Genomic DNA, 17,824 nt, shown 5'->3' on the forward strand with positions numbered 1-17,824 from the left:
ATTTGCAAATTTCACTATGTGGTAATAATGCTCAATATGACTACTCACACTGCTTCTAGATTTTTAAAATTTAAGTAGGTCACCTCTTTGAAGATTTTCTACTGCTTTTTATTTTCTATTACAAATTATAATTAATATCAATATTAGTTACATAAATTAAACTTTTTATATTTCCTTTACAAACTGTCTAATCTAAATATCTATATTTTTAAAACTTCACCATTCTAGCATTTCATATCCATCTAGTTGCTAACGTAAAGAATTTTTATCATGCTTCCTGAAGTCTGTGTCTATACCTATGAAATGTAAATTCAAGAGTAATATGAATTATTTAATAATGCAAAACGTTTCTCAGTCTCTGGATGTAGCTGTTGCAAACAGCACTAATTCTACTTCCTCTGAACACATAAATCAGAACACAAAGACAAGCAAAAAAATAGAAGCTTTCGATTACCAGGAAACAGTACTATATTATACAAGATTATACTGCATTCATGCTGAAAGGAGAATTAGATAATTAATTCATCTTTCCTCTTACCTAAGTGCTTCTACCGTCTGCTGAGATACTCACTACAATCTTGAAAGTCTCTGTCTCTAATGTTGGCACTGGTGCCACCTACAAACCTTCATGGCATCAGACATGAGGTTATAGGCAAGAGATGTGGAGAAGAATTTCTCCAAGATCCGAACATAATTAAATTGTGGTAGCTAGAATCAAAGATGGACCCCCATGATTCTCACTTCCTGTTATTAATGCCCTTGTATATTCCCCTCCCATTTCGAATCATAGCAGGCCTATGTGACCAACAGAATATACAAGTGACAGTGTGACTTCTTCCTTGCACCTTGCACTTCTTCCTTCCACCTTGCTCTCATGGACCACTAACTCTGGTGGAAGCCATCAACTACGTCATGAAGACACTCAAATTGCCATGTGGAGAGTTCCCCTGGAGAGGAAATAAGGCCTTCCATCAACTAGCACCAAGTTGGCCAGCCAATAAGTGAGCCACCATAAAAGCAGATCCTCCAGCCCCAGTCAAGCCTTCAGATTACTGTGGTCCTGTGTAAAATCTTGACTGTAACCTCATGGGAAACCCTAAGCTAAACTCACCCTAAGAAGCCACTCTCAAATTTCCAACCCAGTGAAACTATGAGAAATAATATATATTTATTGCTGTTTTAAACCACTAACTTGAAGTAATCTGTTACATAGAAATAGATAACTAATACACAGTAACAAGAGGATGTCCAGGATTACACATCATACTTTGCCAATGCTAAGTGCTGGATCCTGAGTGACAAGGGCATGCATGTGTTTTTTTAAATACATTTATTTGTTGGTGATATGTAGGGCTCTCTAAAGTGCAGAGCCCAGAACAACTTTCTCTTTTGCCTGGGTCTAAGAATGGTACTGTTATCAAATACGGTAGTTAGCAAACACTAAGAACAAAAGAAGTATTCTAGACTTGGTATCCCTAAATATATATGTGGTGTTAATATTTAGACCACACACAGATACTATACTTGGTAATATATCTAAATATCTTGGAAGAGAGGAAAACTTATTGCTTAGCAAGTCTACTAAAAGGATTATCTTCCTAGTTCTACAAAGAATTAGAAAAAATACTGCATGTAAAATAATTACAAAAATATGAGGACCAAAATAACCATAAAATGTGAATGACTACATTTATAGAATTTTTAAAAATAAAAGCAATGCAAAATTTTTCTGTTAAAGACTACAGTTAACTAAGAACATATTTTCCTCTTTTCTAAAGAACAATAATTTAGAAACAACATATTCAGTCTAAAGTGAAGATAAATAAAAATGATCATAAAAGGCATATTCACTAAACAGGCATTACCGACAAAAACAAATTCAACTTTTTCCAAGACTAAGCAATAAAAAGAGAAGATCAGACTAACTTGCCTAGGTTTATAAATGCTAAAATAAAACCTAGTAGTTACTTCTACATAGTCTACACATGAATACATCTTACCAAGAAATCCTGATATTTTAAAATCCTTCAAAAAAGAAACATGATTACTGTAGAAAAAGGCTACAGTGATGATACAGTCTCTGTCCTTTTCTTTTCCTTACAGGTAGAAAAATTTAGGTCAACCATGTCCTGATAGCTGGACAATTTAATTTTAAACTTAGGTAAGAATTTAAGGAGTTCTAGCCCAATTCTCGCAGACTTAGCTTACTGTTAACCTAGCTATGATCTGGGCCACAGTTCTCAGGTTTAAGTTCCTGCCTTGTTCTTAAAGACTGGTTACAACCTTGTACTCCAGTTCTGGGAATTGCAATCTGCCTTATTCTTGCATCCAGAAACAAGTTTTGGTACACAACGTCATGTTTTATCCCTTAATCATAAGGGCCCCACCTTATTCTTGCCATTTTCTCACACAGAGAATACAGTCCCTGAACCCAAGCCAAGCCTCACTGCCATATTTGCATTCACATTTCTGATTTTGATAAGCTATAAGACTCTCTTAGTATTCCCTTCCATTATCTGCCCTGAAAATAAGTGTCTGCCTGAATTTCCACCTGCTGGTGTCCTAGCTCTGTGAAATCACGCTCTGCCTGGACTTCCCCCAGATTATCAGCTGTAGTTCATTGGGTGTTTCTTTTCTCAGTAGCTGTCTCAACTTTGAAAATGGGTTTAATTCAAAGTCCTGGGCTCTTTTCTACGTCTTGTCAAGCTTATCATTAGCCAAATATAGTTACTACAGACCATGCGCAGTAGAGTAGAATTCAGAAGATACATTTTTCGTGAAAGAGGCAGAATCACTTAAAAATTAATGGCAATTTTTCATAATGCTCTAGCAACAGTAGTACTTTCTTTATGATCAAATTAACTGCAACCTTCTCCTGGGACAAAGAAAACACTGTCTCTAAATTCTCCATAAAATATATGTATCTGAGACACTACCGTGCAACACGTATTTAAAATTGTCTTAGGCTAAGGATAGAAACTAATAACAGATGTCAAACAGAAGAATTTTACATTTTGAAATTCTAACACTGGAGTTAGAAGTTAAAATACAGTTTACTTTAAATAGACTCTTCTAACTGAAAGACATATGAGAAAAGAGGAGGAGACACTCCTTTCTATACTTAGAAAAGTAAACATCTCTGAAGTCTGGTCACCTTAAGGGTGTTATTTTGTCCACCATTCTAAGGCTGTGATACTTTGATTTTCATAGGAAGAAAACTGAGTACACTTTCTCTCTTTGTCAAAACTTTAAATGTAATATGATTTAATTATTTATAAGCTATTCCTATCGAGTCTGAAAAAGTCCTTAGAAAAACCTCTAAATTTTGACAACAGTTCTGTCGGTGTTGTCGAGAGTAAATCCCATCTCCAATTTCACGTTTATCTTCAATCGCAGCTGGTCAGTTCTGGTATAAATATTTTGGGCTGTGGAGTCATATAAATTTTCACAGCCAACTCAGTGCAAGAGACTACTGATTAAATTAATTTGGGAGCTCTGTAAAATGCTTTTTTAAAAAGCAACTATGGAATTTCCTAACTGTAGCACTACAGAATGAAGTTTGGAAACTTTGCATTAAAATGGAAGCCACTTGGAATTAGGTAATATATATAAAATCTGAAGTTAATAAATGCATAGGAATCCTCTCTCTCTGCCTCCCCTACTTTTTTTTTTTTTTAAAAAACAGCATTCTTCTTTTCCATTATAAATCAGTGGATGGTTTTATGCTTTTAAAGAATCTGGCTCATATCAGATATGTTCCAAGAAGCTTCTCAAATATATATAGACAGTAAAGCACGTAAAATAGAACAGTAGTTCTACAGTGTTCAAAAGAGTCCTGTTCAATAAAGACTGCCTACTACCTTGTTTTTATCTGAGAAAAACCTTGAGATGAATTCAAGTTGTATCCACAGATAGCAAAAAGAATGGATTAACAGCCTCTTGGGCTTCCCCAACTTCAAAGGCTGGGTTTATTGAAGGTACCTAGAGCCCCATGGCTATCCTCTAATATTAACTGACAATAAGGATTTCGATCTAATTGTGACATATGGGGAGTGTAGGAGGGAAGGAGAGGCTGAGGTAAAAACTATATTTCAGTATCCAAAAGCATGAGTAAACAAACATTAACTATACGTAACTGACTACAGGAGGTCTTTAAAAATGATTGTACTGATTAACAAGTACCTTATACTAAGACCCTGAAATCAAAAATAGCCATAATACAGGGAAGAAAAAAACTTCTAAAATAACAACAAGCTAAGACAAAGGAACAAATGGATTTGTTAATATAACGACTTTTACATATTCTTTGATTCTATCCCAAAAAAACCAGTTTTCCTACTTTTCCTGGTTGAAAAAACAAAACACATTGTGTTACAAATGTCAACTCAATCTTAAACACAGAAGAAACATAATGTTTTATTTGGCGGAAAAAGGAGTTTTCTGGGAAATAAGGTTTAAAATGAAATAACTTTTAACACAAACATTAAATTTAAAAATACCAGTATGTGGCTCAATAATAAATAACTCTTAAATAACCAAAATAATATGTTATTTTAAAATGTCTCCATTTTCAATAGCACTCATATAATATTCATACTATCTAGGAGAAGAGATCTCTTACTTGTAAGTCTATAATTTCATTTAAAAAATACAGACATCACTAAGGAATTTGGTTCACAACAACTTAATTCCATGCTTAGTGTTTACTCAGGGAAATAAGTGATCATTTGGCCCGCGGTATAAGCATATGATTTACAGCAGCATGAGCAAATGATTTATAGCAATATCTTTCCAGATCTAAGCTTAGCAATGTTACTAACTCATTGAACAATTTTGGACAAGATTTTTACTACTCCTCTATGTTTCTGTGCTATGTGTATATAAGATATGATATATATGTGTACGTAAAAATTTCACACACAAAAATCTTAGTATTTTTGTAAACTATACACATCAAACACAGAGCTTTAGTTCACAGGTTAGAAATCAACTCAGTAGTCCAAAGAAGCTCATCCTGATTAATATTTAGAAAGACTTGAACTTGGATTTTGAACTTTCTATGACTATTACCTTCACTATTTTGATTGTCAGAGTGTTTCATGTCATACATAACAGAGAAAGTAAAGTAATTCATTTTAGCAGTTTCTGGCCTATATTTCAGAGATTTACAAAATCTAAGTGTAAAATGTTACATAAAACTTAGGGAGTTATCTAAAAAGAGTTACTATTGTTCTACAAATCACGTTATAATAAGTATTTAAAACTGAATCATATTCTATGATCATAAGATTGACTACTTCTATCTACCTAAAATTTAAGGAAACAAGCTCATTTAACACACAGAAAGACTAACTGAGTTAACTAAAAGGGAGTGATCATTTTAATAAAGTACATCTTCTAATAATATTCATACTAATGAAAGTAAATGAAATAACATGGGATCCACAAAGGAATACCCTAAGCACCAACCCACACTTCTAACTAGCTCTGAAACCAGCAGCAAATTGGAAGTAACAGTCTGACATCTGCATAGCCAAAAGCTTCTTAGATATGGGTACTTTCAGATGTCAGCATTTCCAGGTTTCTGTCATATCCTTTCAGATGTATAAGCTTCTGTTGTCTTCTTTATAATGGACTGGAATCCTTTAGTTCTGCCTCTGTATTTGAATATCTACTTCATATATAACAACAAATAGCATACATAATTGAATAAATTACCAAGAGAAAGTGGTCATATTTGTATTCCACACATCTAATAATTTCCACATCAAGAGAGTGGAAATAGTATCAAAGATATTTTCCTTTTACTGTTATTAAAACAGTAATAAGTGATCATTCTGCTCATGGAATTTAACCTTCTAAACTGAAATCCAACTGTACCATGATGCCTAATATCCCATGCTAACATGTTTGCCCTTACTTAATGTCAAAGTTATTTGAAGATGATTTTACTTATAATAAACAGGACATAGGGGAGCATTTATACATAGGATAATATTCTGGAAAAGTCTCTGAGGTCAGCCTTGGCATAATTTGACTTGCGGCTGTGACTGTATCTTACTCTAAGTACAACGATTTCCTCATAAACATGGCCAAATCATTTTGTGGTAAAAACAAGAAAAAGTAGATATAGCATACATGACATATTACAGCACCAGACAAATTTTCTATTATAAACACTATTTAGGAAAAATGGGATACATGTGTTTTTCAAATATAATTTCTCTAAGGATCTAAATCTATTACAAAGGAATATATTTTCAAAGCCAAAGAACTTTACAAATTCTGTAATATAAAGAAGAGTGCAATCAAACAAAGAACCCAGTAATCATTCCATTCACGATTTTTCTACAGTTTTGTTAAACTCCCCTTTTGAATTCAACAGCATCTGTTGGATAATTTTATAATTCTCTATAGGGTAAGAAACCAGAAGTTATCTAAAAATTTCCATGGATAACTTTACAGCCCACTACAGAGTAGAAAACTAGAAACTAGAAATACATTGCCAAGACAAAATTAATATCTATATAAGACCAGCCCATATTAATAAATGAAGTTGGTAGCTACCTAAGTGATATACCACAGAGGCTTTACAAAAACATTTTCTCACCAATGCCTAAAATTCCACTATGCAGATTAAGGTAACACTTAAAGCACTTGATGTAATTTATATAGTAGCATAAATAACTTTATTAGTTCTTTTACTGATAGCATACTTCGATAAGAGGAGGACAAAAAAATAAAGACACAGAATGGAGAAAACAAAAATAAAGAAGATAAACCTCACCTACTGTCAATTTTGAGACAGCCCACATTTGCATATTTAGATGAGCTATTTAACACATGATGAGTCGATAAATAGAAAGGTATTTCTGTTGGGGTATGTGCATGAGGGCTAAAATGTAAAGAAATAACATACCAACATTTCAAAGTATAATAGAGTGCAATTAAATGGGATGGCATACAAAATATTTAGCAGAGTGCTTGAGAATAAAACATGGTGATGACGGTACTGGAGATGGTAACAGTTTGTCTTGTTACAATTGCTGTAAGGTCAACTTTAAAGCTGAACATAAATACAAGAAAACAAAATGGCTTATTTTTTATTTCTTGACAGTTTGGTAAGTTTATCTTAATACTACATTAAAAGGCTTAAAGTGAAACCTTAAAATAATTCTATCACATTTTGGCCAAAGGGTATGAAAACATAAATCATGCTCTTTTAAACAATGTGAGTAGAAGACAGACAGCAGAAATATCTAGGGAGTAAGGAAAAGGATCCTGCAGGATCCTTTCTATTCAGAGGAACTGGACTCAATTCTTGATTTTTACCAATTTTAACTATGTGACTCTGAACAAGTCTTTTTTTTTTTTTTTTAAAGATTTTATTTTTTCCTTTTTCTCCCCAAAGCCCCCCGGTACATAGTTGTGTATTCTTCGTTGTGAGTTCTTCTAGTTGTGGCATGTGGGACGCTGCCTCAGCGTGGTCTGATGAGCAGTGCCATGTCCGCGCCCAGGATTCAAACTAACGAAACACTGGGCCGCCTGCTGCGGAGTGCGCGAACTTAACCACTCGGCCACAGGGCCAGCCCCTGAACAAGTCTTTTAACATAATGAGCGCATTCTCCTCACCTATATAATGGTGACATTAATACCTATTCTAATCTGTCTTCAGGAACTGTTGCAAAGCTTAAAGTATAAAATGCTTTAAAAGGATATAAATATTGTGGTGAGATTTGTAATCCTTTATTTAGCATTATCATCAATATTTTATTTATATACACCAAAACCTTGGAAAAGCTGTTATGAAAAACTCAATTTCCTTCCTCAGAGACTAGGGAGCACAGTGTAGCACAGAATGTCTTACCCTAGGAAGTACCATTGAATAGTGATAAAAACAGCACAAGCGAAAAGCAGATAGCTAATGAGCTATACCAACTCAGCCAGGATAACCTGAAGATGCTTCACTGAATCACAATTTTCTCATCTGTTAGATGATGGGGTATTGGATATGTCAAAATTTCCTCCCATCTCTGACATTACTATATCATCTGGCAAAATTTACTTTCTTTGACTTTTCTTTTTTAATCTGAAAATATAAGAAGCTGTAGCAAACTAGTTTCTGACCTAACATCTGAAGCAGGCATTTTAAGAACCTCTAAAATGTGAGGGTGAATGATGTTACTGCCAGTGTTTTAAATTGTTCATCTATTTTCTGTGACACTTTAGTGCCTTTTCAGGGGAATAAGGGTCTCTTCCACTGGTGTATAAATGGATTAGAAGTGTTAAGTTTCAAGTTATTTTACTTATTTATTTATTTTTGACAAGATTAGCCCTGAGGTAACTGCTGCCAATCCTCCTCTTTTTGCTGAGGAAGACTGGCCCTGAGCTAACATCCATGTCCATCTTCCTCTATTTTATATGTGGGACACCTACCACAGCATGGCTTTTGCCAAGCGGTGCCATGTCCCTGCCCAGGATCCCAATCAGCGAACCCTCGCCCACCGAGAAGCAGAACATGAGAACTTAACCGCTGCGCCACGGGGCCGGCCCCTCAAGTTACTTTTTAATTTAAAGTTTCCTTTACATTCTCAGGTATTATTTGATAGACTGTTAAAATAGCAAAAATTCAACTCCATTGAATGAGATGGATTGTGGACAACAAGAACAACAACTACCTTCATATTTTAATAGGTGAGAAACATGCAAATAATTAGATTATGTTGTTCTAAACGGAACCTCAAGAAACAAGAATCAAATTACCTGTCTTCCCTTAAGACCTTTCTTTCCACGGACCCCAGGAACACCCTAGAATGTAGAAAAGTCAAAAGTAAATATTTCTTGAATAAATGATTGAGTGAGATATTACAGATCTTTTTTTTCCCAAACACCAATTAATGAAGTATGCCAAGGAGATAAATAAATTGATCTTTAAACTGGTGTGATATTCGGAAAAGCTTCAATATATTAATTTAACTGAAGTGGCCCCTTTTCTTCTTCATAACAGAATCCTGATTTTATTCAGGAATCCATCCCATCTGTACTTCCAAAGGGGAGCCTGACATTCCTCTAATGATAGTTATTTGTTGAGAGGTAGGAACACGACCAAAGTTGGTACAACCAGACAAACAGGAAGGCCTTATTTTCCATACCTAAGGGACAATTACCTCCTCTCCGTCTCCCTATCTCTGGCTGGACATAAACAAAGGCACATTTAGCCCTTGCACTGCCAATCTTGCAACCAAATGGGGAAGCAGCCTTACAGTAAAAGGCAAAGCAGAGAGAAGGAGATGATATCACTGTGCTCAAGATCATGTTGTGCCTAGATTCCACGGAATCTGTGGATTTCTGGTCATGTAGAAAGCAGTAGGGCATGGTACTTAAGCACTCAGGCTTTGGAGCCAGAATATCTATGTTCAAATCCTGCCTCTGCTCTTACTACCTGTATATAGTCTTAGACAAGTCTCTCTCTCCATGTTGCAAAGCTTAAAGTATAAAATGCTTTAAAAGGATATAAATATTAATTAAGAATAGAACTAACATATGATCCAGTTATTCCACTTCTGGGTATTTACCCAAAGAATATGAAAATACTAATTCAAAAAGATACAGGCAACCCCATGCTCACTGCAGCCAACCCTGGTGGTCTTGTGGTTAAGACTCAGCACCCTCACTGCTGCAGCATGTGGTTCATTTTGTGATCAGGAAACCACACCACCTGTCTGTCGGTTGTCATACTGTGGCAGCTGCAAGTTGCTGCGATGCTGAAAGCTATGTCATCACTATTTCAAATACCAGCAGAGGCACCCATAGTGAACAGGTATCAGTGGAGTTTCCAGACTAAGGCAGACGAGTTATAAGGACGTGGCCACCCACTTCTGAAAAAATTGGCCACGAAAATCCTATGAAAAGCAGCAGAGCATTGTCTGAGTTAATGCTGGAAAGTGAGAGGATGGTGCAAAAAGACAGCACAGGGTTTCACACTGCTATACACAGGGTTACAAGGATGGCACTAACAACAAATGTGCAGTGCAGCATTATGTACAATAGCCAAGATATGGAAAAAACCGGTATCCATCGATGGATAAATGGATAAAGAACATGCGGATAAAGAACATGAACACACACACACACACACACACACACACAGGAATACCACTCAGTCATAAAAAAGAATAAAATCTTGCCATCTGTGACAACATGGATGGACCTTGAGGGCATTATGCTAAGTGACACAAGTAAGATAGAGAAAGACAAATACCGTATAATTTCACTCATATGTGGAATCAAAAAAAAAAACCCCGAAAGAAACAAAATAAAACAAAAACAAACTCACAGCTATAGAGAATAGATTAGTGGTTACTAGAGGGGAAGGGGGTTGGGGGGTAGGTGAAATGGGTGAAGGGGGTGAAGTGTATGATGGTGGATGGTAACCAGACTTGTGGTGAGAGCACTGTGTAGTGTATACAGATGTCAAATCATAACATTGTACACCTAAAACTTATAATAATAAAGAAAAGTTCATAGGTGAGCAATAGGACTCATTTCATTACGACTTTATACTTTTTTATACAATAAGCCAACATTTTTTTTTTAAAAGATTATTTCCTAAAACTTTAGTAGCTTCACTCAATCTCAGCAGGAAACCTAATAATAATGCAGACAGAATTATATAAGCACTTTTTTGACTTCCAGAAAGGACTTTTTCTTTCCATTTGTTTTCAGGAGTGGTTAGCATTGTATTATTTTCCTTTGCCTTTCTCTACTTAAATGTTTTATAACATAACAACACCCAATTAGCCATATCATTCACAGTTTGAATGAGAATTTTAAAGTGGCCAAACAGTATTAGGACACAGTACCCACGAAAGGTACAAAATCACAGATGGTCTTATATTTATAATTTGAGACAGGTCTTGATATTTTCATATTGACTGATCAAAATTACTGAGTATGACTACAGGTAGTGTGCCTATTGATGGTCAGTGTCAATACTGTGATTCCTAAATCCAAGATGATAACATTTCACAAGGATATATAACTTTGGTTTATTTATTACATCATTTACTAGAAACAAGTTAATGCCAAAAGGTCAGGAAAGGATTGCATCATGAGCAGCAGAGTAATTAACAATGTAAACTATACACACTTCTTTGTGTCAACAAGAAGCAATTCATTCTTTGCAGGGTGAATTGGAAACATCATCTATAAGTTTCATATGGTGGTTAAGCGGTTTGGTTGTGGGATCACACTATAGATATTTTTTGCAAGTGAAAAATATGACTTGTATGTTCAACAAGGGAAAATCTTCACCTTGTCACACCAAAGCGGACTGGACGTTTTGATGGTCATTACAGCACATTTAAACTCTGAATATTTCCTCTCCGTGGGGGCATTCATGTGTAATTATAAGAAAATGTGATTTACCTCACTCAATAAACTATACACGTGAGAAATTCATCTAGCAAAAAATAATCTGGTTTACTTTCATTTAAAAAATCATTTTCCAGAAATGAAAACTTTGGCCTGAACAGATTCATGTAACAATAGAATTGAATGTTAAACTCTGATTATGATTCTCTATTTTCAAACCGCATAATAAATTAATATTGTTCACTTCTACTTTTTCAATTAATATTGACAGTGAAATGCATATGGCACTGAAAACTAGATATGATGAAGTTGGAATGCCAGAACTCTTTACATATCTTGATTAACTTTTTTAAGTATAACAAACCATTTTGCAAAGATTCTATATTTGTTCACAAATACCTACATTTATGAACAGCCATCTTGCATTATTAAACAAAAATATATATCTTCTGAGGGTGAATTATTTTCTGCATGTTGCATTGTAAAACACAAGACCTGTCAAGAGTTGACACTTAAATTAAAGATTAATGAATTACAAAATAAAATTTTGATAATTAGATATTTTAATATTTCAATTTGTGTTTTTGAAAAAGTGAATTTAAAATAGCTAACCATATATATTTCCATCACCTTACTTCCTTAAAACAAAATTCAAGAAAGTCTAATTATATTTCCGGTAGGTGATTTTTCTTAAAGCTGGCTTGCTTCACTCAGTGAGATGACCTGCCTGACATGAATTTATGACCCCTGTTGTATATTATCATAAATATATCACTTTAGAAATAATATTTGAAGAAAATGAACTTACTCTTTCTCCTTCAGGTCCTAGTTGTCCTACTTCTCCAGGGGAGCCAATGAAACCCTTAAAGTAAGCAAATAATCTTTGTTATTTCATTTGAATATTCACCCAGTAATTCCAAACAGAGATACTTAAAATGCTTTCATAATAACATGAAATTATAAGGTTAATGGTATGAATAACTTCCCCTCACCTTATTACTTTTCTTCCAGAAGTTATAGATCAATCTTTTCATTAAAAAAAAGGTGGGGGGGCCGGACCCATGGTTGAGTGGTTAAGTTTGCACGCTCCACTTTGGCGGCCCAGGGTTTCGCCAGTTCAAATCCTGCGCACACACATGGCACCACTCATCAAGCCATGCTGAAGTGGCATCCCACATGACACAACTAGAAGGACCCATAACCAAAAATACACAACTATGTACCGGCGCTTTGGGGAGAAAAAGGAAAAATTTTAAAAAAATCTTTAAAAAAACTTTATTTAAAAAGGTAGGGAATGTAACTTAAGATATGGTGGCTAATAAAAATCAACAAGACCAAATCCTTTTCTTCATTGAATTTTATAGTGGGCAGAAAAAATCTATCTATATCTATATCTATATCTATATAATTAAGTAAAATGTAAGGCAGAATGGAAGTATCAAAAGACTATAAGAAGTACAGAGGAGAAAGAGATTCATTCCAACGAATGAATTAGAAGGTTTCAAAGGAGACTGACACTTGAGATAGGCCTACGGAGAACATAAAATCTTGGTAAGTAGAGGATGGAGAAAGAACACTCCAAGCAGAGCAATTAAAATAAGCAGAGACATAACAGAACTCAGGGAGCCACAGCAAGAGGAGCACTTCTCCTTGACAAAGAAAAACGCCTTTAAAATTCCCTGTGTTCTACAGATTGTATGAATCAGCAAAAAACAAAATAAAAGAGAAAAAAGAGAGAATTAGCTTCTTTCTACATAACTTTAATAAGTGAAACATCTGTAATTTGTTTGCTTGAAAGCCAAGCATCTGGAGGATGGGGAAGCTTTCTTTTAAAATGAAGCATCCAAAAGTATTTCTGATACCAAAACATTTAGAATAATGATGACAAGCTGCATATATTTTCAGAATCATCAGCAACAGATGGCTTTAAGTTTAAAAACAGTTAACTTTTGCTTTAATGTATACAACTGGAGTTTTGTTTATAAATAAAACAGACACCCTAACTAGTGTACACTTATCACTGAACTAAATATCAACTGAGAACTCAGGAGTTGAAAAGTCAGACCGCTACTCAACATAGCCTGTACAGGGTAAAGACATAACATTTTACAAATAAAGATTTTAAAGGGAACAAGGGGCCGGTCCGGTGGCACAGCGGTTAAGTGCACACATGCCGCTTCGGCAGCCCAGGGTTCGCCGGTTCAGATCCCAGGTGCGGACATGGCACTGCTTGTCAAGTCATGCTGTGGTAGGCGTCCCACACATAAAGTAGAGGAAGATACACATGGATTTTAGTTCAGGGCCAGTCTTCCTCAGCAAAAAGAGGAGGATTGGAAGCAGTTAGCTCAGGGCTAATCTTCCTCAAAAAATAAATAAATAAAATAAAGCGAACAATCCCATGAGGAATTATGTAGGCGTTTCACAAATGTGTCTTGATAATGATTACGCTGATTCTAACAGAAATAAAATGTCAGCAGTACCCAGCAAAGAAATCACATGGGGTTTTGGTCATTCTCAAAGCATTACCCCTAACCTAGAATTTAGTGTGTAATGAAACAAAGAACATAAAAAAAATGACAAATATGTTTTTGCTTTTTGGATCGAAAGTTGTATATCCACTTGGAGGCAATTTTGTGTCATCAGTAGGGCCACTAAAAGGTCAGGAAAGGCCCTACACACTTCTATTTTTTGAGACACCTACATATTATGACATGAAGAAACGCCAAAGGAAGGTTAAAAAATGATAGTCTATTTTAAACATTTACATTTAACAAAGTAATTATCTTAACACAAAAAATGCAATCAAACAACAGTGTCAGTCAAAGGATCATTTATCACATAATTTATAAAAATATAAATTTACAGTGCTAGCACACAATATAGTCCAGCAACAGGGGACAAATTAAATGCAAAACATCCTATAATTCTGTCAGTGTGTTTCCGATATTTTTGTCTTTTTAACACATTTGGGGTTAATGTCAAAGTCCACACTTGAGACCCTTTGTGAATGTGAAAGCTAGAGCATTAAATGGTCCTCCTGATTCCTCCAGCACTCCCAAAGGAAAAGGAAAGAATTAAATCAATCACAAAAAGATTAGATTTGCTTCTTTTAAAAAAATCCTCTTATGAAGCTAGCCATCAAAACCTAAAAGTACAACTTAAAAAGGGTTACAGCCTTTAATTTAATTTTCAATAAAATGGGGAAAAAAGCAACAACAAAAGGCTGGACAACATAGTGCAAAAATGGTATAAAGAAGAACTTAGACAAGTTACAGAATCACTGAAGCAAGATGAGAAAATGCAGCGAGAGCAAACTGCGCAGAGCCAAGTAACACATCGCAGAGACACTGTTCACTCAAGGAAGAAACTCCCCAATTCCAATAACTCTGATAGAATCGGGGACAGGTCCCATGGCCGAGTGGTTAAGTTCACATGCTCTGCTTCGGTCACCCAGGGTTTCACTGGTTCAGATACTGGGTGTGGACCTAGCACCGCTCATCAAGCCATGCTGAGGCGGTGGGTGGCCCACACAGCAGAAATAGAAGGACCTACAACTAGAATATACAACTATGTACTGGGGGGCTTTGGGGAGAAGAAGAAGAAAAAAAAAAGATTGGTAACAGATGTTAGCTCAGGGCCACTCTTTAAAAAATAATAATAATAATGATAGAATAGCAGAGAAAGTGTATGCTGTATGCTAGGCACTGAGGCTCAGGCAGTTCTCATAACTACCTGAAAGCTAAGTTTCATTATCACCATTTAATAAGAAAAATGAAGCACAGAAGGGTCGAATGACAACTAAAGTCACAAAGCTAGTAAATGAGGGGTTAAGGCAAAAAAGGCAGGCCTGCCAAACTCAAAGCCCATATTCTTTTTGTTTGTTTGTTTTTGGGGGTTTCTTTGTTTTTTTCTTTATTGAGATCATAATAGTTTACAACATCGTGAAATTTCAGTTGTACATTATTATTTGTCAGTCACCATATAAGTGCACCCTTTCACCCTTTGTGCCTACCCCCAAACCCCCTTCCCCTCTGGTAACCACAGAACTGTTCTCTTGGTTCTTGTGTTTATCTTCCACTATGAGTGAAATCATATGGAGTACATCTGGCTTATTTCACTTAACATAATACCTTCAAGGTCCATCCATGTTGTTGGGATTGGGACAATTTTGTCTTTTTTATGGCTGAATAGTATTCCAGTGTGTGTGTGTGTGTGTGTGTGTGTGTGTGTGTGTGTGTGTGTGTACACACCGCATGTTCTTTATCCAATCAGTCTATGGGTACTTGGGTTGCTTTCGTGTTTTGGCTATTGTGAAGAATGCTAAAACGAACATGGGGGTGCACAAGACTCTTTGAATTGTTGATGTCAAGTTCTTTGGATAAATACCCAGTAGTGGGATAGCTGGGTCATATGGTATTTCTGTTTTCAATTTTTTGAGAAATCTCCATTCTGTTTTCCATAGAGGCTGCACTGGTTTGCATTCCCACTGGCAGTGTACGAGGGTTCCCTTTCTGCCACATCCTCTCCAACATTTGTTGTTTTTTTATCTTGGTAATTATAGCCATTCTAATGGGTGTAAGGTGATATCTTAGTGTAGTTTTGATTTGCATTTCCCTGAGGATTAATGATGTTGAACATCTTTTCATGTGCCTATTGGCCATCTGTATTTCTTATTTGGAAAAATGTCTATTCATATCCTCTGCCCATTTTTTGATCGTTTTTTTGTTGTTGTTGTTCAGTTTTGTGAGTTCTTTATATATTATGAAAATTAACCCCTTGTCAGATAGGTAATTTGCAAATATCTTCTCCCAGTTGCTGGGTTGTCTTTTTGTTTTGATCCTGGTTTCCTTTGCCTTGTAGAAGCTCGTTAGTCTGATGAAGTCCTCTTGTTTTTCTTTTGTTTCCCTTGTCTGAAAAGACATGGTATGCGAAAAGATCCTTTTAAAACTGATGTCAAAGAGTATACTACCTATATTTTCTTCTGGAAGTTTTATGGTTTCAGGTCTTACCTTCAAGTCTTTGATCCATTTTGAGTTTACTTTTGTGTATGGTGAAAGATAATAGTCTACTTTCATTGTTTTGCATGGGCTGTCCAGTTTTCCCAACACCATTTACTGAAGAGACTTTTCTTTCTCCATTGTATGCTCTTGGCTCCTTTGTCGAAGATTAGGTATCCACAGATGTGTGGTTTTATTTCTGGGCTTTCACTTCTGTTCCATTGATCTGTGTGCCTATTTCTGTACCAGTATGATGCTGTTTTGATCACTATAGCTTTGTAGTATATTTTGAAGTCATGGATTGTGATGCCTCCAGCTTTTTCTTTTTTCTCAGGATTGCTTTAGTTATTGGGGGTCTTTTGTTGCCCCATATGAATTTTAGGATTCTTTATTCTATTTCCACGAAGAATGTCACTGGGATTCTGATTGGGATTTCATTGAATGTATTGATTGCTTTGGGCAGTACGGACATTTTAACTATGTTTATTCTTCTGATCCATGTGCATGGAATACCTTCCCATTTCTTTACGTCATCATTGATTTCTTTCAGTAATGTCTTATAGTTTTCATTGCATAGGGCTTTCATCTCCTCAGTTAAATTTATTCCTAGATATTTTATTCTTTTTGTTGTGATTGAAAATGGGATTGTATTCTTGAGTTCTCTTTCTGTTAATTCATTATTAGAGTATAGAAATGCAACTGATTTTTCTGAGTTGATTTTGTACTCTGCAACTTTGCCGTAGCTGTTGATTATTTTTAATAGTTTCCCAATGGGTTCTTTAGAGTTTTCTATATATAGAATCACATCATCTGCAAACAGCAAGAGTTTCACCTCTTCATTTCCTATATGGATTCCTTTTATTCCTTTTTCTTCCCTAATTTCTCTGGCCAAAACCTCCAGTACTATGTTGAATAAGAGTGGTGAGAATGGGAACTCTTGTCTTGTTCCTGTTCTCAGAGGGATGGCATTCAGTTTTTCTCTACTGAGTATGATATTGGCTGCGGGTTTGTCATATATGGCCTTCATTATGTTGAGGTAATTTTCTTCTAGCCCCATTTTGTTTTCATCATAAATGGCTGTTGGATATTGTCAAGTGCTTTCTCTGCATCTATTGAGATGATTATGTAGTTTTTATTCTTCGTTTTGTTAATGTGGTATATCACATTGATTGATTTGTGGATGTTGAACCATCCCTGTGTCCCTGGTATAAATTCTACTTGATGATGGAGTATGACCTTTTTGATGTATAGCTGTATTCGGGTTGCCAATATTTTGTTGAGGATTTCTGCATCTATGTTCATCAGCGATATTGGCCTGAAGTTTTCCTTTTTTGTGATGTCCTTCTCTGGCTTTGGTATCAGGGTGATGTTGGCCTCATAGAATGTGTTAGGAAGTATTCCATCTTCCCCAATTTTTTGGAATAATTTGAGAAGTATAGGTACTAAATCTTCTT

General features: G+C 35.4%; 1 protein-coding gene across 9 annotated transcripts in view; it reads right to left on the minus strand.

Annotated features, from left to right (window-relative positions):
* COL24A1 (collagen type XXIV alpha 1 chain) overlaps nt 1-17,824 on the minus strand; it is a 348,320-nt gene that overhangs the window by 258,020 nt on the left and 72,476 nt on the right. For all 9 annotated transcript variants that reach the window (XR_006886072.1, XM_046645896.1, XM_046645897.1 and 6 more), the window contains 2 exons: nt 12,182-12,235; nt 8,764-8,808 (listed from right to left, as the gene is read on the minus strand). Coding sequence is in view for 8 of the 9 variants with exons in the window: in XM_046645896.1 (XP_046501852.1) it covers nt 8,764-8,808; nt 12,182-12,235 (99 nt within the window). In the remaining variant the exon portion in view is untranslated. The remainder of the gene's footprint in view (nt 1-8,763; nt 8,809-12,181; nt 12,236-17,824) is intronic.

Source organism: Equus quagga, chromosome 18 (genome assembly GCF_021613505.1).
Source record: "Equus quagga isolate Etosha38 chromosome 18, UCLA_HA_Equagga_1.0, whole genome shotgun sequence".
In the NCBI taxonomy this organism is placed as follows: Eukaryota; Metazoa; Chordata; class Mammalia; order Perissodactyla; family Equidae; genus Equus; species Equus quagga.